This window comes from Lutzomyia longipalpis, chromosome 1, assembly GCF_024334085.1.
Source record: "Lutzomyia longipalpis isolate SR_M1_2022 chromosome 1, ASM2433408v1".
Taxonomy (NCBI): Eukaryota; Metazoa; Arthropoda; class Insecta; order Diptera; family Psychodidae; genus Lutzomyia; species Lutzomyia longipalpis.
The window spans coordinates 23,407,919-23,431,627 of record NC_074707.1 but is presented as its reverse complement, the minus strand read 5'-3'; the positions used below and the strand labels follow the sequence as shown (position 1 = coordinate 23,431,627).

Here is a 23,709-nt window from a genome sequence, read left to right as displayed (position 1 = left end):
AACACTCCGTGTAAACAAACAAAACGCTCGGCTTCTTCCGTTTGAAACGTTTGAAAAAATAAATAAGATTGTCGGATTTAACCTCACTTATTGTTCCCTTTTAGTAAACATAAACAAAGGAAAACTCTCGAAATTTTTGTGAAGTGGAATTCAATTTGTGCTTAATTTGCGAGGAAAATTCGCGAAAAAGGCAATTTAATTCATTGTGTGCATGTGGATAATGTCACTTTACGGTAACATCATGTATCCAGATGATTCAACAAATCCAGAAAGTGCAAAAGAAAAGTAATGTGAATGGAAATTGCATATTGAATCAATTGAATGTATTTGATTGTATTAATTTATTCTCCTCTTACCCCGCAGAAGAGCAATTTTAGGATATCCATATGGTATACCAACAAGTGGAGCATGGACAAATCCATGGACATATGCTGCCCACCCGAGTTTAATGGAGTTCAAAGGAACTCCCTTGGTTCCTTCATCTGTAAAGTCTCAAAAACGTCGTTCAGATATTGAGCCCACTGTGTAAGTTCTCTTAAAGAATCCTATCGAGGAGTTTTATTTGTAAAATTTTGTATCGCTTTTGTAGTCCAGCGAAGAAGTTACTGACGGAGGAGAAGATGGCTGCACATCTCAATAATCTTCACATATCCAGCGACTTCACATCTCACAGCAGCTCCAATGATTTCGAGGTTGAATCCGAAATGCAACTGGAGAACGAACAACCGTCGCAGTACTTTGTAAACATGACACAATGGGATTTGGAGCAAAAGCTGCGAAATGCCCAACGCATCACGGTGTGCGATGAAGTGAAGAATCTCGGGATGACTGATTCAATACTCCCAAAAGTTCTCCTGGATAAAATGGAAAATCCCTGTACGGCTCTTGTTCTCTGGCAGCCACCGACGATTCTTCAGAAACTCATTGTGCCGCAGAAAGATCTTCCACCAGAGCAAGCAACAGACGATGAAGAGGAAGTGGATAACAATAACTCATCAGCAGTCGATCTCAATAATTTTGCAATGGAGACAGATATTTGAGTGTGCGTAAGAATGTTAGATTTTATGGATTTTATATTTTCCTTCTTTAATAAAGTATCGTGATAAGAGTGATTGTGTTGCTTTTCGGTTTCTCACATGATAATCCCCACCCACTCAATCTTCCTTGTTTGCCTTCTTGTGAGCTACAATCGTCGTCACTCTGCAAACTCGATCTGGAACAAACATCCAGACAAAAAATGACATCAATACCCTTTTACAAAAGAGCACCATAACACTTTTCTTTTAATTTATCTTATAAAATATTTTTTAAACACAGTGAATTTTTTTTTCGTGGCAGTGAAATATATATTTTTTTAATTAAAATTTTATTCAAATATATAAACTCACATGCAATTTGATAAAGTAAAATAAACTACATAGCTCTACAGGTGATATTATGGAAAATAAACTTAACGCGTTGGCCAATTTTTCGTGTCTGTGCGCAGGCTCAACTGAAAAGATCGCCCAATTTGACGGTTTCAGTCAATTTTCTTGAGAGTGATTAAAAAAAATAGTTTAGTTACCCACTCTACATGTTGCAGTGCCACATTTTTTGTACCTTTTCCCACTGATATTTTTTTTTAGTATTTCTTACAATTAATTTTTACCAAAGTGCCTTCTGGGTTCGTCCACGTGGTTTTTAAGTGTAATACTCTCAGACTATGGTGAGACATTTTCTTGGCTTTTTTTTGTAAGAGGCCACACAAAGCACAGTTAAATGATAAGTATGGTAAAAACCTTACTTAAACACTATCACTGTTTCCTTATAAGATCTTGTGCAGTAAAATCTTAAAAAAAAAGATATCTATAGGTAAAATATTCAGGATCATATTGAAAAAATAAATAAACTGAGAAATTGAATTGTATGCTGTGCGTGGCCTTGATATTCATTTATTATTTAGGTAGGTATTAAAAAAAATAAAAATTTTCAGGTGTGGGCGTAAAAGAAACGTAATGAGCAGAACATATTTTGACGGAATATAAAGATAGGCGTGTAAGAGAAAAACATGTTCAAATTGTCCAAGTTGTTTTCTTTATTGAAGGCTCTACAAAAATTGAGTGATAAAGATATTTATTTGGAAGATAAAGTCTATTTTTAAATAAATCATATTTAAAGATTGGCGAAAAAAGAGCTTTTAAATTTTATTAGAATGAAAAGGAAACGCGTCATAAATTGAATTTACTAAAAAAAATATTTATCAAGGAAAGAGCTTTTCTGTGAATCATAAAAGCTCTCCAAGCTTTCAATCGTTCATGATCATTTTGCATAAGAAAGGATGCAAAGATTATCCAATATTGTTAGAGATAGAATATAAATTTCACCCTATTTCTACATTATTCTATTGCCTCTGGGTTTCTTTCTAAAATATTCATATTTTTTCCAAAAGTTTAAAACATTCACAACGCAGCACAGAGACGAAAAAAAAACAATCATACAGAATTTAGTTAAGGGAACATTTTATTGATCTAAACTTATTTTATTAAATTATTAAATATTTATTTAGTAAGGACATATTTTTGTCATGAATTTATTTAGTTTGCTTTTAAATATTTATTCAGTTTTGTACAAGATATAAAAGACAGAAATTCTAAAAATTTCCATTTCATTTAACGATTGACACACATTTTTTTTCTCATTCATCTCAAAAAAGGGTTGAAAATTGCAACATAAAACAGGTGGAAGCAATTGGACGCGTTGGACGTCAGGGATATTGGACTAATTAGCCGTGAGTGCAATGTTTTGATGTTACGTTTACCGCGCTCGAAGAAATCAATAAATTTCTCTGGACGCAATGCTCGTCAGTGATTTCATCAGCAAGGAAATTTTATTGAAGGAATATTTGATATTTTCGTTCTACTTGTGTGATTCAATTTATAATTTATAGTTCACCCAGCTCACCTCAGCCAGGTACAATTTGTTGCGATTGTCAGATGAAAAAAAAAAAAAAATATTCACAACTGTATTGCACAATGGGTTGATGAGAAACTTTAAGACTCATCTTTTGATTGTGGAGCTTACCAACGTTACTCATCTCCATTATTCTAATGAAAATTATAATTTTATAGAAGTTTACATTAATTTTCTGAGTGAAATTGCATCAAGAAAATTATATTTTAAAAGGAAAAGTTTTTATTGTGTTTATTACTGCGTGCATATGTAATAAGGAGCATTGGACTAAAATAGATTTATAGTCGAAGGGAAATATATTTTTATAAAAGCTCGTGTTATCATAAAAATATCCTAAATATAAGTTTTGTTTTTAAATTAATCTGCCATTCAAATAAATCTTTGGGAAGTATGTTCTGAATTGGAATAATTTTCCATCCTTTGCTTTACATAGTTCTTTGTTTAATTCACCTTTTAATCTTGCCAATTTCACACCTATAACAGTGCAGTTTACTTTCATTGAGAAAACTTTGTTATATTCAATCGATTGATTAATAAATTGCTCTCCTAGTCCTGCCGAGAAGGTGAGTTTGAGTCATACAAAATGTGGTCACTCCACCATTTATTTCCCATATTGAGACAGTTGCAAGGAAACTATCGAACAGTACGGTTCATCATCGTCATTTTCCGGTACTTAAACTTAAGCACATTGTTCGTTGCGAGGGAAAAAAATTAAGTTATTTTTTTTCGTGCTAGACTAAGCGTTTTATTTAACGTAAGTGAACAAGTGAAAAGGCATTGAAGCTCTTCATTTATTTAGTTTTATTTTCGAAATTTACGAAAAAAAAGGATCAGTTAGAAACAATTGGAACTCATGAGGACACTGATGGTGAATGAGTATAGAGAAAAATGGTATGGGGTGGATTTGCGTGAAATAATTCATATTCATTTAGACTTTAATGGCTTTAATGTAGAAAAAATGTAACATTCTTTCATATCTAATTATTAAATTGCTTTTCAATGTAATAGAATGCATAATGGTACTATTTGTATTGAATTTTTCTATTTATCGTGTATTTGGATTATTTTCATCATTCACATTATTCACAAAAAATTATTTTGCTTTGATTTAAACAATGTTTCACAGTGAATTAATTCAGCATAATTTTCGTTGCTTCAGCATATTATAGAATTTTCATTGTATGGCCTCTTCCTTGTTGATCAAATCCTTGAAGATTTCCATAAAAAAAGGTTTTAAAAAGTGAAGAAAAATTTATTTATTTGCACAGATGTTTTCTGTTAATATAGTAGGTATTTAAAATAATTTACCCTTCAGATAAAGTAATTGCAACGACGATCTTCATAATAAAATTTATTTTGGATTCTTTCTCTTTAAAAAAAATTAAACACTTAATTTGTTAATGATCCCGATCAAATTAGAGTGATTTTTTGCCAATTAATTGAATATTTCAAACCTAATATGTTAGTCAGTCAGACCAATTTTTTGGTATTTTTAGAAAAAAAACAATGAAAAACTTAAAAGTTTTAAAATAGATTGTGCAAAGACAACTTCATAATACTGTAAATAGTACCTATTTATGTATCAATCTATGATTATTTTACAAGGATAATTTTTTATTTCATGCACGCAATACAAACGAGTTTATTTTGCATAATTGGGTGTACGTACAGTTTTGTCAACCAAGTCCTTGTTTGTGTACTTAACTTGCTATATACTTGTAATATTGAAATCTGGGGTGAAAAAAATATTACACAGTGCTAATCTGTCTAATTTTGCAAGTAGTTACGTCGTACTCCCATAAAAAAGCCCAAAAAAATTATCTTTTTACCTCAGATTTCCCTATATGCAATTTGAATCCAGTAAAAATTATTAAAGCTCCAAAGGATTCATAAAAGAACTAATTTCTTAAAATTGGTGAAGCAGGATAATCTACAAACCTATCAAAGAGAATCCACATTTTGTTTTCTTTATATAGCTGCAAAAAATGATTATGTAAACTTTAAATAATTTTTGTGTTGAGCATGTTTTTCGTATCTTAATGCACTAAATATATTTTTTTCACGACGACTAAAATGTCCAGTGTCCATGCTGAGACTATTGTTCTTTTACTGATGCTATACACTCTTATCTTTAGGTTTTAATTTTCAAATACATTTTCACGTTTTCACGACAACTTTACTTAATATTTTCTGCACGATAGCACTTAACAGGACAGATAGTGATAAGCTACCAAGCAAGAAGGAACTACTGCGCTAAAAGTGAAATTTTGCAACTTTTTTTAATATACTGTGGGTCTGATTTATTATTCACACTTTTTCTTTGTAATTTATTATTAAATTTTTCCTTATGTAAAATTACAAAATGAGATTTTTTATCTTAACTTATGTTCTTCTTCTTCTAGGAAATATGATTCTATATGCAGAGATGGAATTATAAATCGAACTTTATGCAAAAGGCACTACAGAACGATTTCATTAAGACAATCAAGTCAAAAATTTACAAAAGAATGGATCCATAAATTGCAAAAAGTGAAATGCAACGTAGATCTGAAAGATGCTTTGATAAAATTATCGCAGTAAAAAGGCTATCAAATGAGGTGAGATGCATAGAAATTTTTAGTAAAATCAAATGCACTTAATATTAAAGAGAGAAAATTGCAAAAATTACCAGAGAAAGCCGAAAGTGATTGGGAAAAGTGCAAAAATGACTGGTGATGAAACATTCGTGATCTCCGTAGATGCTTTAAGAGAGGATGGAAAAGTGCTAAAGCATTTTAACATTCCCATAGAATTACCATCGATCCGTCCAAAACGCGATTCCCGTGTTAGTTCATCCATTGTAACATCCTTGCCGCTTAAGAAGAGATATCAAGTGAGTCAGGAGCACTACGATAAGACAGTGAAACTCCGGAGATTGTCTCGCAAGCCCATTCTTAAGAGAATGCTGCAAGAAGTGGGCACGAAAATAAAGAGGATTCCTTTAAAGGATGATGTAGCAAGTGAAGAAACTCCTCTGGATCTCTCGAGAATCCCACGTAAGGAGATGCCGAGGAGTTCAGGAGAAACTCGTCATATCCACCAGGCGGCTCATGCTGAAGACATTCCTCAGCCAGTTCATTATCCAGTTCCATTGAGGTACTTGGTTCATTCATACCCTCAAATGAGACTGATGGAGGATCCACCACCGGAAGTACCTACATTGTATCCCCCACCGCCACCTCAGAATGCGAGAGTGAGTGAAATTCCCAGACTACAGCCGAATTCACGGATATTACCAACATACAGCTATCCACACGTTGTTCATTCGAATCCGTACGTACGTCCATCGGTTTCTTACCACCACCCAGTTCCTGCAACATACTACGAAGGATGCCCAGACGAGTCAGTTCTCCAACGGAGATCCTATCACCTAGCAATCCCATCTAATTATGCACCTGTTTCCGAAGTGCCTTACATGGAAGATGGTGGATACGTCTATCCACCTCCGCGTCCTCTGGCAGAACCCTTCCCGCAATATGCTCATGTTCCACAACGCTACCTGCCTCATCCACCCCCCGTAGAAGTTCCCAAAAATCCACCAGCAATTCCATACTCAAATCAACCAATTACCTATGCCTTTCATCCACCTGCCTGTATTCCACGCACTAATTTTGTACCCCAACCAGCAGTGGTTCACCAAGCAATCCCTCATAATTCCCAAAATGTTCAAGAAATTCCCTCCAATCGTCAACGATCGACACGATTACCATCCGATGTTAGGCATCTGAGGCAATTTCTTTTGGAAAATGCAGCTAGACAACAGAGAATCCCAGTGCCGAAGGCAACATTTTCTGATGAAATCCCCGTTTATTGCGTAAGAAATCCTTCGTACAATGGATCCTCCAGTTCCGCGCATGATCCTCCACCAAAGGGTGTCCGATATTCTCATGGCAGCAATAAGTGAATCTCTTTTGTGAAAAATGCAAAGCAGGACATTTTTTTATAAGAAAAAAACCAGATATTCTGAGAAATTGCAAATGGAACTTCTTTATTATAAAAGACTTCCAAAAACTTGGAAGTAGTTTTGCAAAATTTATTAGGAATGCAGGTGTAAATTTTGTATTTTGTAATAAAAGTTTCATTGAAGCTCATGCACTTATTTTAGTAGTTGGTGGTGAATCTTTAATGTACACCTCGTGATTTCTGCTGCACGACAAAAGGAAAAATACATGATCGAGCGTCTATTAAAATTGACAAAGTGGAACAGAAAAGCCCCTTGGATATATTAGAAAGCTACATATCGGTGAGGAACATGCGTTATGAACGAACGCATCGCAACACAAAAAAATGTTTATGAATAGTTTTTTTTTCTTTCATAAAACATTTATATTTTGCTAGGATTTATATCTGCAAATAGTTCTTGAGTTACATATATATGTATTTACTAAACATTTTTCTCCCCCTTATGTTCCTGTTTCAAGTTCAGGTGCTCTTCTTGATCTTTTTCATTTTCTGACTCCAATTTCTTTATTTCATTCCACGACTGTGTGTTTCCAGAACCAAAGATCATAAAAATGAGTGCTGGTGCCATGTAAATCACTGCTCCTACGATAAATATTTTGCACCAATTCGACAATTCATTCTGCAACAAGAGAATAAAAAAAATGTAAAAGCTGAAAATACTCACTAATTAAAATAATATGAGAAAAGGAAATGCAATAATATCCATTATGTGTGTGATTGGAAATATATTCATTTTGTACTTACTCCGTCTTCTGTGAAGTAGGTGACAAGAACAGGAGAAATAAAACCTGAGCTTGTCCCGATGGCATTCATAATGGCAAAAAGAATACTAGAAAACCTAGGGGCTAAATCAAGTGAATTTTGCATGTTTGTTAAGCAGGAGCTTCCATTGGAGGATAGTGCGAGTACAATGATTGCGAGACAGGCATAAGCATCACGTATAAAACAGAGAGATGCCAAAAATATGCCCGGTAAAATGTGAGCTAAAAAATAATAAAATACTAATTTAGAATTGTTTAAATTATCCATTAAATTTTGCGGAAACTCACAAAATATGGTGAAAAATTTTCGCATGGCTGTAATTGTAAGCATTTCTCTTTTTCGCACAACATCACCTACTGAGCCAAAAATAAAGGCTAATATGAAATTCCCTAAGTATGGTAAAGCAGCCAAGAATCCCGATTTTGCCAGATCAAAATTAAGAGTTTCATTCATGAATTTCGGAGTTGCTGTCATAAAGAAGAACATGCCCCACAAATGGCCAAAGTGAAGACACGTGAGAGCGATGTAGGGTACAGAAGTTAGAATCTTTATAAATGGTGTTGGGAGCTTTTCCTTGGATGTAGTGTTACCCAAAGAGTTATCAATGAATTCCTTCTCTGCTTGTGTAATCCACGTGTGTGATTGAGGATCATTTGCCACAATCAAGTACCAAAATATTCCTATTACACAATTCACTAATGCTGGAATGTAGAATCCTTTTGAGGAAGAATAGACGATGGTAAATAGTAGATAACTCTTATATAATTATGTTAAACTCACCAAATTTCCATCCTAGATTTTCAATCACAATACTCATCAATGGCCAGGTTATTACCTAAAAGTTAGTGCAGAAATTAATTTATGTATACATAATTTCATAATTTGGAATTTAATTACATACTGTACCAAAAGATCCTCCTAACATTGCAGCAACGAATTTTCCTCTCTCATCTGGTGGAGACCATTTTGAAATAAGATCACTTAAAGCGGGATATTTAGGGCCCTAAAAAATAAAATATTAAGTTGTACTAAATTATCTTCCTTTTAATTTGTTTATAATTCTGAAATGAATATTGGGCCTAATTCAGCTACCAAGAAACCCTTGAAATCTTTGAATTTTGTACTGAAATTTCAAGATTTCAAGCGAATTTCAAGGGTTTCTTGGTCGCTGAATAAGGCCCATTAAAGCCTTTCATTTTATATGTTCAAAATTGAGTAAACTCAAGATCACGTTGGGGATAAGTTTGTAACAGAATTTTCTTATAGGATTTTAGATGGGAGAATTATTAGACGCTTTAAAATATTTAATGGTCCTCAAAATAGTTAAATAATTTTTCAGGAACACAATCAGATATTCTTAAACATCAAATAATTAACGGAAACGGAATAATTAAGTTGTTTTTAAACAATCTTTTGTTATTGTTGGGGAATTACCTGTAATTGGTATGAGATATCACCCGGCTCTGGGAGGGCCACAAAAAGTGTGCCCTCCAACGCAACAGAGCACCCAACACCTTCTTTTATGTGAAACTACACTTGATTTTGTTAATATTGTATTTATTAATTGAATATAATGTAAGTTAATGATTGAGCGTAGTGTTCACGAAAACTTCTTATATATTTCTGACATTGCCAAGACACAAAATGCAAGGCCTACTTGTTTGAATAATTTGAATTTTCCCGCGCAAAGCGAACATCCTCCGCGTCGTGAACAATACGCTTTACAATAAAGTATGCTCTTTCAATTTATGAAAAAAGCTAAAAACTACGTTAATAATCATTACATTAAAAAAGAAAAAATCAGGGTTACATATCCCCTTTGCAAAAACTAACCTATTCTTAAAATTAAAAGAAAAGTTCAAGAAAGTAATTAATTATATGTTAGAAATTAAACTTCAAATTAAATTAAAGATAAACCTAACAATTAAAAAGGGGTTTAGCAATTCAGCAAGAAAATCTTTAAAGGAAAAGTCCTCAAGTCACTTACTTCATTTCATGTTTACGCGTATTTATGAGGCTTTGCCAATTTTAAGATCAATTGAAACTGTTTAAATTATATCAAATAATTGTTCACTCCCTTGGGTCCTCATCAGTCCCCGCGTCACTGATCGGCAAACGAACCACCTTCGTTATTGGTCTCGTGAAGATGCCCCGTGCAGTCTTTAGTTTCAACACCCTGACATTACCATCTTTCCCAGGAAAAACATCTATAACTTTCCCCAAAGGCCAGTGAGTGGAAGGCATCAGCTCTTCAACAAACAAAACAACATCGCCTATCTTTATGTTTGATGTTGGAACACACCACTTAGCACGAGTTTGCAAAGTATGAAGATATTCCTTTTTCCATCTTTGAGAAAAATGTTGCACATAGTGCTGAAGTTTTTGCCATTTATCGAGTCGGTTGAACTTGTAAGCAGTGACGTCGGGATCTGGAAGTTGCGGAAGACCTTCCAGTTTCAAAAAGTGACCCGGAGTGAGAATCAGTGGATCATCTGCATTATTTGGAAGTGGGAACAAGGGACGACTATTAAGCACCGCTTCTACCTGCTTCAAAATAGTCATCATTTGCTCAAACGTCAGAGTAGCACCCTTCAATACCCTCTTCAAGTGAGTTTTACAAGAGCGCACCGCAGCTTCACACAAGCCATTATGGTGCGGACCACGAGGAGGTTGGAAACACCATTCTATTCCTTTGGTAGCGAGGTAAGGATGGAGCTGATCTTGCAAATCTTTGCTATGAAACAGGGACTTCAATTCCTTATTTGCCTTCACAAAGGTGGTGCCATTATCCGAGTACATCCGCTTTGGTGAACCTCGAGTGCTGACAAAGCGTTTGAAACAAGCCAAAAAGGCATCAGTTGAAAGGGAGCTTACAATGTCAAGGTAAATTGCCTTAGTTGAAAGACAAACAAAAACTGCGATGTAAGCTTTGTACACAACACCTTTACGACCTTCAATTTTTAGCAACACGGGACCTGCGTAATCTACTCCAGTTGAATGGAAAGCAGCGACATATTCCACTCGAGGCTGGGGCAAGTCACCCATCAATTGCTCAGGTACTGGAGGGTTGGCACGGATGCAGTTTATGCACAATCGGTAGATTTTACGAGCTAGAAGACTACCTCCTAATGGCCAATATTTTTGATGGATGGACGCGAGAAGTAGTTGTGGACCAGAGTGGAGTGTAAGGATGTGCTCTCTTGCGGCATATTTTTCCGCCAATGCACCATCAGGAAGGAGCATTGGATGTTTGGTATCGAAAGGTGCATAAGAATGTTCAAGTCGGCCACGAACGCGAATTATTTCATTCGAATCCAAAAAGGGACGCAATGAACGAATTTTCTTGAACCTTCGCTTAGTATTCAATGAACCATCAATGATAGCACGGCGGACATCATCCATGTGAGCCACCTGTTCCCACTTGACCAAAAGATGCTCCGCGGTCCGTAACTCAGAAATAGTAGGACGACCACTAGGCAATGGGGGAGTACTTCGGGTTATGCGAGTATTTCGCCGTTTGGCTTTGAATCGAGGGATTACTCGGAATATCACTGTAGCCAAGACAGATTTGATTTTATCAAGACTGCTGTATCGCAGCATCAAGTACTCATGAAGCGAAACAAAGGGCTTTCCAGTTGAATCTATTGGGTCACGGGAAATAGTTGGTGTCACAAGACACTGAGAACTCGTAAGTGAAATTTCGCGATAGGATGAATGGGAGAAGGGTTTGGGCCAATAAGATTGATCTTTAGTGAGCCATTGTGGACCCTTCCACCAAATCTCCGCGTTTTTCAATTTCTCAGGACTTGCTCCGCGAGAGAGAATATCAGCTGGATTTTCTTGTGAGGGCACATGACGCCATTGGTCGCTTGTGGAGATTTTGAGGATTTTTGAAACCTTGTTTTTCACGAAGACCTCACGCTTTACATTGGGATTGTTGATTTGGCAAAGCACTACCATTGCATCAGTCCAAAGAAAACATGAGTCAATTTTTAGATATTGTGACACGGTTTGTGCCAATTCAGCCCCAAGAAGTGCACCACTCAATTCTGCCTTTGGAACAGTTAATTCCATTTCTTCATCTTTCTTCGCAGGATCAATATTCTCGAATTCCTCATTATCATTTTTACCCTTTTTCTTTTTCTTATTCACTGGGGAGATGTGAGATTTCGAAGTAAGAAGCTGTGAAGTGCGATTTCCATGCTTATCTTCGCACACCAAGAAACACACCGCTCCGTATGCAGAAGTAGTAGCATCGCAGAAGACATGGATTTCCCAAGACTCAACTGAGGACAAAGATGAGACACATCTGGGTATGTCAATATTTTCGATTTCAGGCAAATTTTCAATGAACTGCCGCCAAGAATGTAGAGAATCAAGGGGAATGATCTCATCCCAATCTTGTTTCAGTTTCCAAATTTCTTGGAGAATCAATTTTGCAACTGTGATGATTGGGCCAATCAATCCCAAAGGGTCAAAGAGTTTCGAAATTGTTGACATGATTTTTCTCTTTGTGGTGGAGTCCAGTGAATTTTCAGGAAGGTTGATCTTGAATCGAAAAATGTCTGATTTTGGATGCCAATGAAGACCAAGGGTTTTAATGGAATCAACAAAGGACATATCAGTCTCTTCTGATTGAGCAAATCCATCAATGTTTGACCTGATTTTTGACAACTCCATACCAGCACTCTTCAAGATCGCAGTCAATTGCTTCATAGTTTCAATTGCCTCTTCAACTGTTGGAACGGATAGCAAACAATCGTCCACGTAACAATTAGACGTGAGAACGGAAGCTGCCAAGGGAAATTTATCACCCTCATCTGCAGCCAATTGTGCCAGGACACGAGTTGCGAGGAAAGGAGAAGCAGAAGCTCCAAAGCATATCGTGCGAAAACGATATGATTGGACGCATTTGTCTGTCTTTGATTGCCATAGGAATCTTAGCAAGTCCTTATGAGGCAAGTGAAGCAGAATTTGGAGATACATTTTCACAATGTCTGATGTGACAGCGAATGGAAATCTGCGAAATCTCAGTAGCACTGAATAGAGGGGTGGCTGAACCACAGCACCAATTTTCAAGCAATCATTCAGACTGAAACCTGTCTCAGATTTTGCACTGCAATTAAAGACAAAGCGATATTTAGTCGATCGAGCATCCTTCTTTATGACACAGTGATAGGGCATGTAAAAGGAAGGATTGTGAATCTCTTCGTGAGGAACCTTTTCGATAATACCCTTAGCCAGATACTCCTCAAAAATTTGAGAATAATGATCATGAAGATCAGGGTAATGATTACGCATTCGCGATTCCAACGAATAGAATTGACGAAGAGCCGCTCGGTGATTTGAACCCAAATTAGAAACATTATCGTTGAGGGGAAAGTGTACAACATAACGCCCCTCATCGGATCGTGTCGTTGTGGAAGAGAAGAGCTCTTCTACTTCCTGGTGTTCAATTTCAGTTACAGTTTGTGTTGGAAGGGACTCAGTAACCCAAAACTTCCGGATACTAGCATCAAGTTGCTCAACAGAAGTTGTGTTGCACACAACAGTTTGATAAGAGGAATTGGATGTGGCGAATTGTGGTTGATCGATAGAGCCAACTACAAGCCAACCCAAAGTTGAATCTCTCAAAATGGGAAGTCCCTCACCCAACCGGAGAATCTGACCACCAACAATTTCAAAGAACAGGGCAGCCCCAACGAGGATATCAATAGGACGGGTGACATGCCATTGAGGATCGGCCAACTGATAATTCTGTGGAATGTGGATATTGGTCAGATTAATATTCCAATTTGGTTGTTCACTCGTTACGCGTCTCAACACAGCACATTCAAGCGAGTAAACTTCATTCGAGTTCCCGTGAAGGGGTGAGATGCGAAGAGTGGTAGTGTAACGGGAGTATTGAGTAGCAGATCCAACGCCCTCAATTGTAAGGTTTGCAGTAGATTGTTTGAGACGCAAATCCTGACACAAACTGGTGGTTACAAAGTTAACCTGAGAACCTGCATCCAAGAGCATACGACAAGCATGTGGTTGATTGTGAATATCGTATGCAAGCACCATGGCTGTTGCCAACAAAACCCTTGAATTCACCCTGCCATCATCATCTACACAATTGTAAGAGGCTGGAGTTGATGAGACCATTGTATTGGGATTGAATTGATAGGAGGTATTTGCTGACAGTGGCGGCGCGTTACTGTCTGGGGGCCCACGAGAGTGACTTTCTACAGGTCCAGAAGCAATTTGTGATTCGTGCAAAAGACGATTGTGCTTCTGGTTGCACAGTTTGCATGATTGGTATTTGCAAGATTCAATGCTGTGCTTTTCAGAAAGGCAATTTGGGCAGAAGCTTAAAGAGCGTACAGCTTCAATTCTCTTCGAAATGGGCAGAGCAATAAAAGTTTTGCACCTGTACAACTTGTGAGGTGATTTTTGGCAATAAGGGCAAAGCGATTGTGTCTCCTGTTTGGAGGCAGTGTGACTTGAAAGCTTTTTCTTATCGGATTTGTGCTTCTGATCACAATTATTTGAATTTTTTCCCTGATTACCTGACAATTTAGGATTGAAGAGAGCATACTGTTCTAACTCACGCCAACGGTTGATGAGAAACTCCTCGAATTGTGTCCAAGATGGGATGTCATCGAACTTTTCTCGGGCCCACAAGGATTTTGTCTCTGGATCCAGCTTTGAAAGCACATGATTGATGATCCAGGGATCCTTCTGAGATACCGAGAGTGAATCCAACGTCTGGATGACACATGATGAAGTAGTTTGCAACCTCTTGATGGCAGCTGCTGATGGTTGAGACACCGAAGATTGCTTCATGAAAGTGTCTATGTGTGCTGCCACCATTGAGCGTTTGTCGTTGTAGTGACGCAGTATTGCTGACCAAGCCACATTGTAGTTTTCCTCACATATTGTAAGATGACTGATGACAAGAGCTGCATCGCCTTTGAGAGCAGATTTGAGGTAATTCATCTTCTGGATGTTGGAAAATTTGCGATTGGAGTGCACCACCGAGACGTACACATCATGAAATGATTTCCACTCCAGATAATCGCCAGAAAATTGCGGAAGTTTTATTCTCTCCACTTCTTCGACGATGGCTGGCCCACCAGAAGGTAACATCAATTTCATCTGTTCTTCCTGAGCTCTGAAAAATTGTTTCATGTTCTCAGAGTCAGCTTCACGTTGCTTCTTTTGCTCATTTATGTTGTCGGTAAGTGCATTGATGAGCACAGAAAAATCTGGTTGATTTATTGTTAATTCCTCCGTCTTGTTGAGAGACCTATTGACCTTCACTTGGGCAATCAAATTGGTAATTTCTTCTTCCGCTAAGGAACACTGAGAAGCAACTTCCTTGGCTTCATTTTTCAGATCAGTTTTTCCAGCTCCAGTGGTGGTTTGTAGAATGAGAATTTGGGTTTGCTGCGCAAATTTTTCTCCAATACGATCATACGATTCCCGCAATGCGAAAAGATCTCGTAGAGCCGTCTCATCTTGAAGGTCACCAACTTCTGAAGAGAATTTTTCCAACTTTTTCTTGTTATTGGTCAATTTTTCCCTCAAAATGTCTAGAGTAGCTTGCGACATTGTGAATTTGGCGTAGTCACGTAGTCAATTGAAGCAACTCTAAGCTGTAGAATAATTCCAGATGGAGGGAAATTAAAGGAATTTTCCAGAGGCGTACTCAATGTATGGTTGCTCGATGATCTGAGACTCTGATGCAGACGCCGTGGATTTTTCAATTTGTTGTTGCTGTATTTGTCCCACAGCGCTGGACAATTGACCGAAGGACCACAAAAGGATGTTGGGGAATTACCTGTAATTGGTATGAGATATCACCCGGCTCTGGGAGGGCCACAAAAGGATGTTGGGGAATTACCTGTAATTGGTATGAGATATCACCCGGCTCTGGGAGGGCCACAAAAAGTGTGCCCTCCAACGCAACAGAGCACCCAACACCTTCTTTTATGTGAAACTACACTTGATTTTGTTAATATTGTATTTATTAATTGAATATAATGTAAGTTAATGATTGAGCGTAGTGTTCACGAAAACTTCTTATATATTTCTGACATTGCCAAGACACAAAATGCAAGGCCTACTTGTTTGAATAATTTGAATTTTCCCGCGCAAAGCGAACAGTTATTCACTTATTTATGATATTTTTTTTTAAGGAAAACACTAAATTTTACTTACATTAACTAATCCAATGAGTAATCTGCATGCGTACATAGAAACAAATCCCCAGTGAGCAAAGAGTGGCCCTAGAGCAGTTAGTACAGTGCTTAGAAGATAAATATATGTAATGACTGTTTTTCCGCCATAGCGTTCTGCTAATAATGCTCCTGGAATTCCTGTAATTAAATAACCCCAGAAGTATGCTCCAAGAAGCAATCCTTGTTGACTTTTGCTCCAATCATATCTGGGACCATACTTTAGAACAGAAAATTCAAATAGAATAAAGAATGCAAAAAAAGGATATGTACAAAATAACAAAGAAGAATTACATCTTTTGTATCTGATGTCGTCTGAATCATGGCTAGGTAGAGTATTGAAAAATTCACTTGCAGCATGTATTTCATCATTGTAGTGAAAAATAGCATCACACCCACATTTAGCCGAACTGGAAATTTCCCTGAACAAAATTCCCGGCAATAAATAATCGTATTAAATTCAAACTTTAAACAAAGAATATGAAGATTTTTTTGATAGATTACATAAAATCAGAAAGAGCCACTTTCGCATCCTTTACATGATTTTGTGATCCTTACCTAGTGTTGCACTGAGGATTTTGGAAACTGCTTTGGGCATCATTTTTTTTTTACTAGTTATGGATGTTTTACAATTAGCTGAGAACACCAATTAAAAATTCATCCAGAGTTCTAAATTCCTTCGAGTATAAAATTATGAATGTGTCCTCATAATACGATGAGCTTTCTCACAGTCTTTTAACCTTTACTATCAAATTTTATTTTTACACTTACAATAATTTTTCATTTTTTTTCACACACTTACGCTGATTTTCATCCACATTCATATGTCCAAATACACGAACTTTTGAAGTTTCTCTCAAGAGTTTTATTACTTTAATCAAAAGCTGCACATCTTAGGAAAAAAATCGATTAAAGCTTGAAATAATATTTTGCTTCATTTTTTTTTCTTAAATATTTTGTTCTTTATTTTTGCAAGATTTGCAGTATCGAACCCTGATGTTCACCTGATGCATTTTATCACAAATACAATTAAAAAAATTCATTCCGAATCAAAACAGCCTAAACATTTTTCTCTCCCTCCTGGATTTGTTCCGTTTTTGCCTCTGCCTCTTTCTCTGGCTCCAATTTCTGTACTTCATTCCATGGTTGTATGTTTCCCGAACCGAAGATCATAAAAATGAGTGCTGGTGTAATATAAAACACTGCTCCAATTATAAATATTTTGCACCAATTGGACATTTCGTTCTGCAATTAAAAAAGAAAAAAAAACAATAAATTAAATGCAATAACATGATTTTTAACTAAATATATCAAAAATTACTTCCAAAATGAGTAATGATTTTTTCTTTTAAATTTCTGTTGGCAAAATTGTAAGTAGCAAGCCAACAAAGAGAACTTATGATATTTAACTTATTTATTAACAATTAAATGATAAAATTTAAAAAAAATGATATTCTTTTCAAAGAATCAATAAAGCGATAAACAAATTCTCACCCCGTCTTCTGTGAAGTAAGCGACTACAATAGGAGAAACGAAACCTGCGCTCGTTCCAATGGCATTCATTATGCCATACAAAAGGCCAGCGAAATTCGGTGCTAAATCATGTGAATTTTGCAAATTTGTTAAACAAGAAGACCCATTGAAGGCCAATGAAATTGTAATAATTGCAACACAAGCATATGGATGTTCCACGAAGCACAGAGACGCTAGAAAAATTCCCGGTAATATGTGAGCTAAAATAAAAGAAATTTATCTTTGTTAGACCTTTTAAATTCTTTTTCGTATCTTTGTGAAAACTCACAGAATATTGTGAAAGATTTTCGCATGGCTGTAATGCTAAGCATTTCCCTTTTTCGCACAACATCTCCCACGGAACCGAAGATTAGGCCAAAAATAAGACGTCCCAAATAGGGGAGTGCCGCAAGAATTCCAGCTTTTCCCAAATTGAAGTTAAGTGTTTCATTCATGAATTTCGGAGTTGCTGTCATGAGGAAGAACATGCCCCACAAGTTGCCAAAGTGAAGACATATGAGTGCAATGTAGGGGACGGAAGTTAAAATCTTTATAAATGGTGTTGGAGGCTTTTCCTTCGACACTGCGGATCCCAGAGATTTCTCAATGAATTCCTTCTCTGGTTGCGAAATCCACGTATGCGATTGAGGATCATTTGATACGATAAAGTACCACATTATGCCAATTACTCCATTCAAAAATGCTGGTATGTAAAATCCTATTGAGGAAAAATAGTGATGATAATAAAGAGTTATTATGGAATTTCAAATCACGTCAATTAATATTGTAATTTATGTTAAACTCACCAAATTTCCATCCTAGATTTTCAATCACAACACCCATCAATGGCCAGGTAACCACCTAAATGAATATACAAGTTTATTAGCATACCAAACATGGGAATTTCCCAAAAGACTTTAATCACCTACCGTGCCAAACGTTCCTCCTAAAAGTGCCGCAATAAATTTCCCTTTTTCCTCTGGAGGAGCCCATTTTGCAATTAGATTGTGTAGAGCAGGATATTGAGGACCCTTTAGATAGAAATATTTAAGTTTATACAATACCTATACAACCTATATCTACATTTACACTAATTGCCATTTGAGGCAGATAAAATCTTGAAGCAACAGAGAAAAACTTGCTGGAAAAATTCAGGTCAATTGCTTAAGAATAATTGCTGAAAATGAATAGAGTTCTAGCGGATCTATTATAATTTACTGACTACATTGTTGATATTTTGTATTAACCTGCTGGCCGCCAAGACCTTGGAGCTTCCTTAGAGCGCCAAGGTGGGGTCGTTGAACGACCCCAAGAAGGAAGTCGATTTTCTCATAAACTATAAAACCGGGAACTGTCGGGTCACTACCTTTAGACTCCTTATATAGTCCTCTTGCCCCTTGCATCACAAATTTGCCACCCGGAAACACGCAGAAGAAGATATTAGGGAAAAACATTTTTCACTCCTTTTTCACACTTTCTTCGTGAGAAATTTGCCACGAAGTTGACCGCAACTGCTATTTTTTTTCACTACTTCCCCACATTCCCCTCACTTCCCGCACCGTGATAAATGGCAATATTTCTCGAATATTCTTTATTGTTTTGCACATTTATATGCTTCTAATTATGTTTTATGTTGTTTATGTTACTTATTCGCGATAATTCTGACACTGAGATGGTAAATTGAGAAAGTAAACACAACCCTTCAACCCCCTTCAACCATATGATTTATGATGTGACTAACTTCATTCTGAGAAATTTTCCGCAGCATGGCCGTTACACCAATTTTTGAATTCCCTTCTTCTACATTTTCCTTAATAACTTTTCTTGTGGTGGACGGATTGAGCTGAAATTTTTACACAACCTCCTCAGATAACCAAAGAACTTATTTCCAAAAGATGGGAATGGTATCTTTTATATTTATTAAGTTATAGCACGAAATATAGGGCTGGGGTCGTTCAACGACCCCGCTTGGCGGCCTAGAGGTTAAAGTTTCCATGAACCTCACAAGAAGTTGGAAACTCGAAATCAAGTTTATGCGGATATAATTGTTTTATAGTGTTTAATATTATTTTATATACATTGATATTTAATTTGAATCTTAAATTTTAAAAATGCATAGAAAAAATGGAGAATATTTATTAAGCAATTGGATCAAATTTGATAACGAAACAATTACAAGTAACAAATTTTACGACAATTAAAGAGAAACATAGCGTATAGTTAATTTTGAAAATATATAATTACCTGACAGAGACATTGAAAAGGTGAGAGTTACGATTGACAAACTCTTTTCATGAGCAAATTGTCGACAATATAAAATTATAGCGAAATCAACAAAATGATTTTAATTACTAAATAAGTATTACGTCCGGTTAATTGAGCTTATCTTTGAGTTTATCGTGTTTTTCTTTTCTTTTCCAAGATTAATTTTCAAATTATTCTTTAGAAAAACAAATTTAAAAAATTTCTATTGCAATCAAAACTGTAAAATTAGTTTACTGCTCAAATGAAGATTAAGCATTTTCTTGTTTGTACGAAACGATCGATCATTGATATCCTTTACAATCAATAGTGCAATTTTTCAGTATGAATTTTCCGAGTGTATCATTGCGCAATATAAACGCCAAATGTGTACGCAGGCGTACTTACAGCAAACAATCCAGTTAACAGTCTGCACATGTACATGGGGACGAATCCACAGCCAGCTAAAAGTGGTCCTAGGGCAGTTAGAATTGTGCTTAGCAGATGAATTATTGTTGTGATTGTTTTTCCGCCGTAACGTTCCGCCAGCAACGCTCCTGGAATGGCTGATATGAGATAGCCCCAGAAGTATGCACCAAGAAGCAATCCTTGCTCGCTTTTGTTCCAATCATATCGAGGACCATACTTGAGAAAGCAAAAAGACAAATCGAAGCATATTGTAATAAAATTTATTTAAAAATTTCAATAAAAAACTCACATCGGATGCATCAGCTGTTGTGTTCACCATTGCTAAATAAAGAATGGAAAAATTGACACGCAGCATATAGTTGATCATGGTGGTGAGGAATAGCATCACTCCCACATTTAGGCGAACAGGAAATTTCCCTGGAAGAACAAATTACCCAACAATAGAATAATAGTAAATTGATCTGAAATTATTGTGTGAAATTTTTCCATTTCATCAAACACTCTTCCTTTCACCTTTTATGAATCTTTTAATTTAATCGTATATTTATTAATTTTTATATTTAATTTTATAGTTTTTAAGTTCAATTAATGAAAAACGTATAGGTACCAAAAATAGATTCTTAGTGAACTATACAGAAATAAATGGAATTGTTTGTTTTTTTTTGTCCAATCATTGATTACGTAAAAGAAATTCTTGACATGAATACCAAATTAAAATGATTAGAGAAAAAGTGCGCGTGATTACAAATAAAATGTTTTTTTTTATTTGAAAGAAAATGAAACACCAATTGAACAAAATATTATGCCTAATGCATTTGCGGAATTACAAATTCAATGTCAATGTAAAATTTTCTTCGAAAGAATCACAACTAAAAATATACTATCATAAAAAAGTATTTGATAAGAATGTTTTAGAAACTTTATGTTATTTATTTAAAGGATTTGTCCAACTATAATATGTGGTGTAAATAATAAATTAAACACTTGTTCAATAAATGCACAAATGGACCAGCCAATTCGAATTTTTCCATCGCCTTGATATTTTTGCAAAACATCTTAAATAAAAAAAAACGAAAGTTTAAATTCACAGGGTGTGTTCATCAAGGTGTTTTGTCCGAGTTATTAATTAGACGAATTTGTGTTATGTAAATCGAGCAAGATTGATAGATTTACAACAGTATAACGCAAATATTTATTGACATTTTAAAAAAAATGAACTTAATTCACTTTTAGAACAGAGCTGAGATTGTAGGGACATTCCAGGAAGAATGTCTTACATAATTTTCCAAATTTTGAACTTTAAAAAATAATTATTATTATGTCTTCACATGATTTGGCCCATCGAAATATTTTCCCCAACACTTTAGGATCTTAAAAAAAAATAATAAGAAAATGTGTCAAATAACATGATCAAAACTTCCCATACTGGAGTATTTTATTTAACTTTTGAAAAAAAATCACTTCCTAGATAGTACAGGTTCCTACTTAATTCAGCAACATGTCTTATTAACTTTTTACTTGATGAATTTTTCACTACTTGTTGTGATTGTAATAAAAATAACTTAATTTAATAGTTATTCTTGGAAGGCAGCATTTCAGTTCATACATGTATTTTTAAATTAATGTTTCTTCCGATATATTACAAAAAACTTCCCTTTATTGATATGTTCGCTTATTTTATATAAAGAACATTTCAATATTAAACTTTAATCACTCCGACGGAATTATTTTCGTTACTCTGAGATTTCTTTTTGAAAAGCTTAATTATTTATTTGTAGAACGTTTTCTAGAACACTTGATTTTATTTAGCTATTCTAACTACAATAAAATGAGTAATCGTTTTAATTGGATGTTCTACAAAATGTATGATACATTTTGTATTTAAAAAGCTTCATAAACTTTAAATTGAAAGCTCAAAAAAATTGAGCAGATAATGAATCACATTTTTCACATTAACTTTTCATGAATTTTGATTTTCCAAAATTTCCACTTTATTAACATTTTCAAAAAGAAAGGAAGAGTGTCATGGATACTCAATAATTTCACATTCTTTCACATTGCTTTGGAATCCTTACCGAGAGATAAACTCAGGATTTTCGAAACAGCTCCAGATACCATGGTTAGTGTTCAAAGTCTCACAAATAACTGCGAAAAGTGCTAAGAACACAAATTCCAAAATAAATTATTTTTTAAGAGTGCCGCAGTTTGTTTCGAGCGCAAATTGCAAATTTTTTATTGCAATTTATATTTTCTATTGTGATGAATTTTCTCACAAATATCTCACAGATAGATTCTCTTTTTACCAACACGCAAACAATAATTTTTCCACCAAGTTTTCCACACACTTGTGCTGATTTTCACTCACAATCCAGGGGAAGTTCCTTCTCCGGAATCTTCTTTATTTGCACTTTAATACAGATGACGCACATCATGCCCAAAAAATTTATTCTTATTTCACCAGGTAACACACTTGACTTACTTCTCTCCAACTCAATTAGTTGATCGTATTGAATAATTACCGGGATGTGGATTTAGGGAGTTTTAATGCAAGAGAGAAGCTTTCTGTGCTCACACAACTATGCTAGTGAGCTTTGGTAGAAAGCATGCTGTTCAAAGCACCGTCAACGAGCAACTGCCACTACTGTGCAGTTGGAAAAGTTTACCTCTAAACACCTTCTCTCGCACACCTTTGTGCACAGATTGAAGATTTATCGAGCGCTGGACTTCTCTTTATCGACGAGCAAAACTCTCAACACATGACCCGAAAATTTTTGGACGCTTCCTCTTTGCCGATCGTGTTCGGTGATGACGCTCTTTGGGGGCAGTTTCGGCATCAATATCATGTAATGTCACCTTCGCCATGCGTAAACCATGTAAAACGTGCCAAAAAATCTCTCCTCATCGATGGCATTCCTGTGGCCACGCGCATTATTAGGCTTGTTTAACTGCTGGTGGTTTAGCATTGCCCAATGTCACGGTAAGCCACAATGGCTTATCGTGCCCACCTTTTCGCATTGAGCACGTCTGGAATGCAAGCAAAGTAACATAATTGCGATAATTGCTCCATTGATAACGTAATCAAAATGCGAGACCGTCTCAACCAAGTAGGATAACACAATCAAAAATTACTTATTCAAATGGGCAATAGGATTAACATTTTCTTTTTCTGGTACATGTTGCTTTTCTTGAACTCTTTGCTGTGTTTTTTATCAATTTCCTGACAAATCTGTCGCATATTTTCGAATTACAAGGTCATGTAACAAAAAATATACATATATACATACATGTCTATTGAATACGAATTAAAAAATGCGCAGTTTATCATCTTAAAGTCCATAAATTTCATTTTTTTTATTATCAAATTATTCTCAACTTTAAAAAAACCCTGTTTGTCTACTTTGTATCTTTCGCTTTCTTTTTTTTGAATCTTATTAAATATAGAATCAGAAAAGAACTACTACTATAATGAACATACCAGTTTCAAATGAGCAAATATGCAAAAAGAGAATCAACGTCTCTTCATCACATGATATGCAAAAAGCAAACATAAAGATGATAGGGGAAACCACAAAAAGAGACACGAAACTATCAA

The 23,709-nt window shown here is 35.6% G+C and overlaps 5 protein-coding genes across 9 annotated transcripts; 3 read left to right on the top strand and 2 right to left on the bottom strand.

The window, feature by feature from the left end:
• The first annotated feature begins 169 nt into the window (after positions 1-169).
• LOC129797296 (uncharacterized) lies at positions 170-1,112 on the top strand. Its single transcript, XM_055839708.1, has 3 exons — positions 170-285; positions 364-525; positions 590-1,112. The coding sequence occupies exons 1-3, from the start codon at positions 212-214 to the stop codon at positions 1,038-1,040; spliced, it is 687 nt and encodes a 228-aa protein (XP_055695683.1). The 5' UTR covers positions 170-211; the 3' UTR covers positions 1,041-1,112.
• Positions 1,113-1,630: 518 nt separating this feature from the next.
• On the top strand, positions 1,631-7,079 carry LOC129797294 (uncharacterized). Of its 5 annotated transcripts, XM_055839703.1 has the most exons (4): positions 1,631-1,705; positions 2,693-2,767; positions 5,352-5,546; positions 5,621-7,079. In XM_055839703.1, the coding sequence occupies exons 3-4, from the start codon at positions 5,484-5,486 to the stop codon at positions 6,890-6,892; spliced, it is 1,335 nt and encodes a 444-aa protein (XP_055695678.1). In that variant the 5' UTR covers positions 1,631-1,705; positions 2,693-2,767; positions 5,352-5,483; the 3' UTR covers positions 6,893-7,079. The 5 variants fall into 5 exon arrangements, with proteins under 5 accessions (XP_055695678.1, XP_055695680.1, XP_055695676.1 ...); XM_055839705.1 differs by lacking the exons at positions 1,631-1,705; positions 2,693-2,767 and adding an exon at positions 3,602-3,840; XM_055839701.1 differs by lacking the exons at positions 1,631-1,705; positions 2,693-2,767 and adding an exon at positions 3,614-5,238.
• A 2,666-nt stretch (positions 7,080-9,745) lies between these two features.
• LOC129797297 (uncharacterized) lies at positions 9,746-11,061 on the top strand. Its single transcript, XM_055839709.1, has 3 exons — positions 9,746-10,416; positions 10,490-10,596; positions 10,678-11,061. Exons 1-3 carry the CDS (start codon positions 10,039-10,041, stop codon positions 10,694-10,696), a joined length of 504 nt encoding a protein of 167 aa, XP_055695684.1. The 5' UTR covers positions 9,746-10,038; the 3' UTR covers positions 10,697-11,061.
• Positions 11,062-11,636: 575 nt separating this feature from the next.
• LOC129791560 (uncharacterized) lies at positions 11,637-16,536 on the bottom strand. Its single transcript, XM_055830194.1, has 4 exons — positions 16,494-16,536; positions 12,396-15,233; positions 11,731-11,864; positions 11,637-11,666 (listed from the first exon to the last, which is right to left on the bottom strand). The coding sequence occupies exons 1-4, from the start codon at positions 16,534-16,536 to the stop codon at positions 11,637-11,639; spliced, it is 3,045 nt and encodes a 1,014-aa protein (XP_055686169.1).
• A 336-nt stretch (positions 16,537-16,872) lies between these two features.
• Positions 16,873-23,091, bottom strand: LOC129797292 (sialin-like). Its single transcript, XM_055839699.1, has 8 exons — positions 22,193-23,091; positions 20,407-20,534; positions 20,097-20,333; positions 18,377-18,478; positions 18,254-18,308; positions 17,737-18,165; positions 17,430-17,668; positions 16,873-17,180 (listed from the first exon to the last, which is right to left on the bottom strand). Exons 1-8 carry the CDS (start codon positions 22,233-22,235, stop codon positions 16,995-16,997), a joined length of 1,419 nt encoding a protein of 472 aa, XP_055695674.1. The 5' UTR covers positions 22,236-23,091; the 3' UTR covers positions 16,873-16,994.
• Between the last annotated feature and the right edge of the window lie 618 nt (positions 23,092-23,709).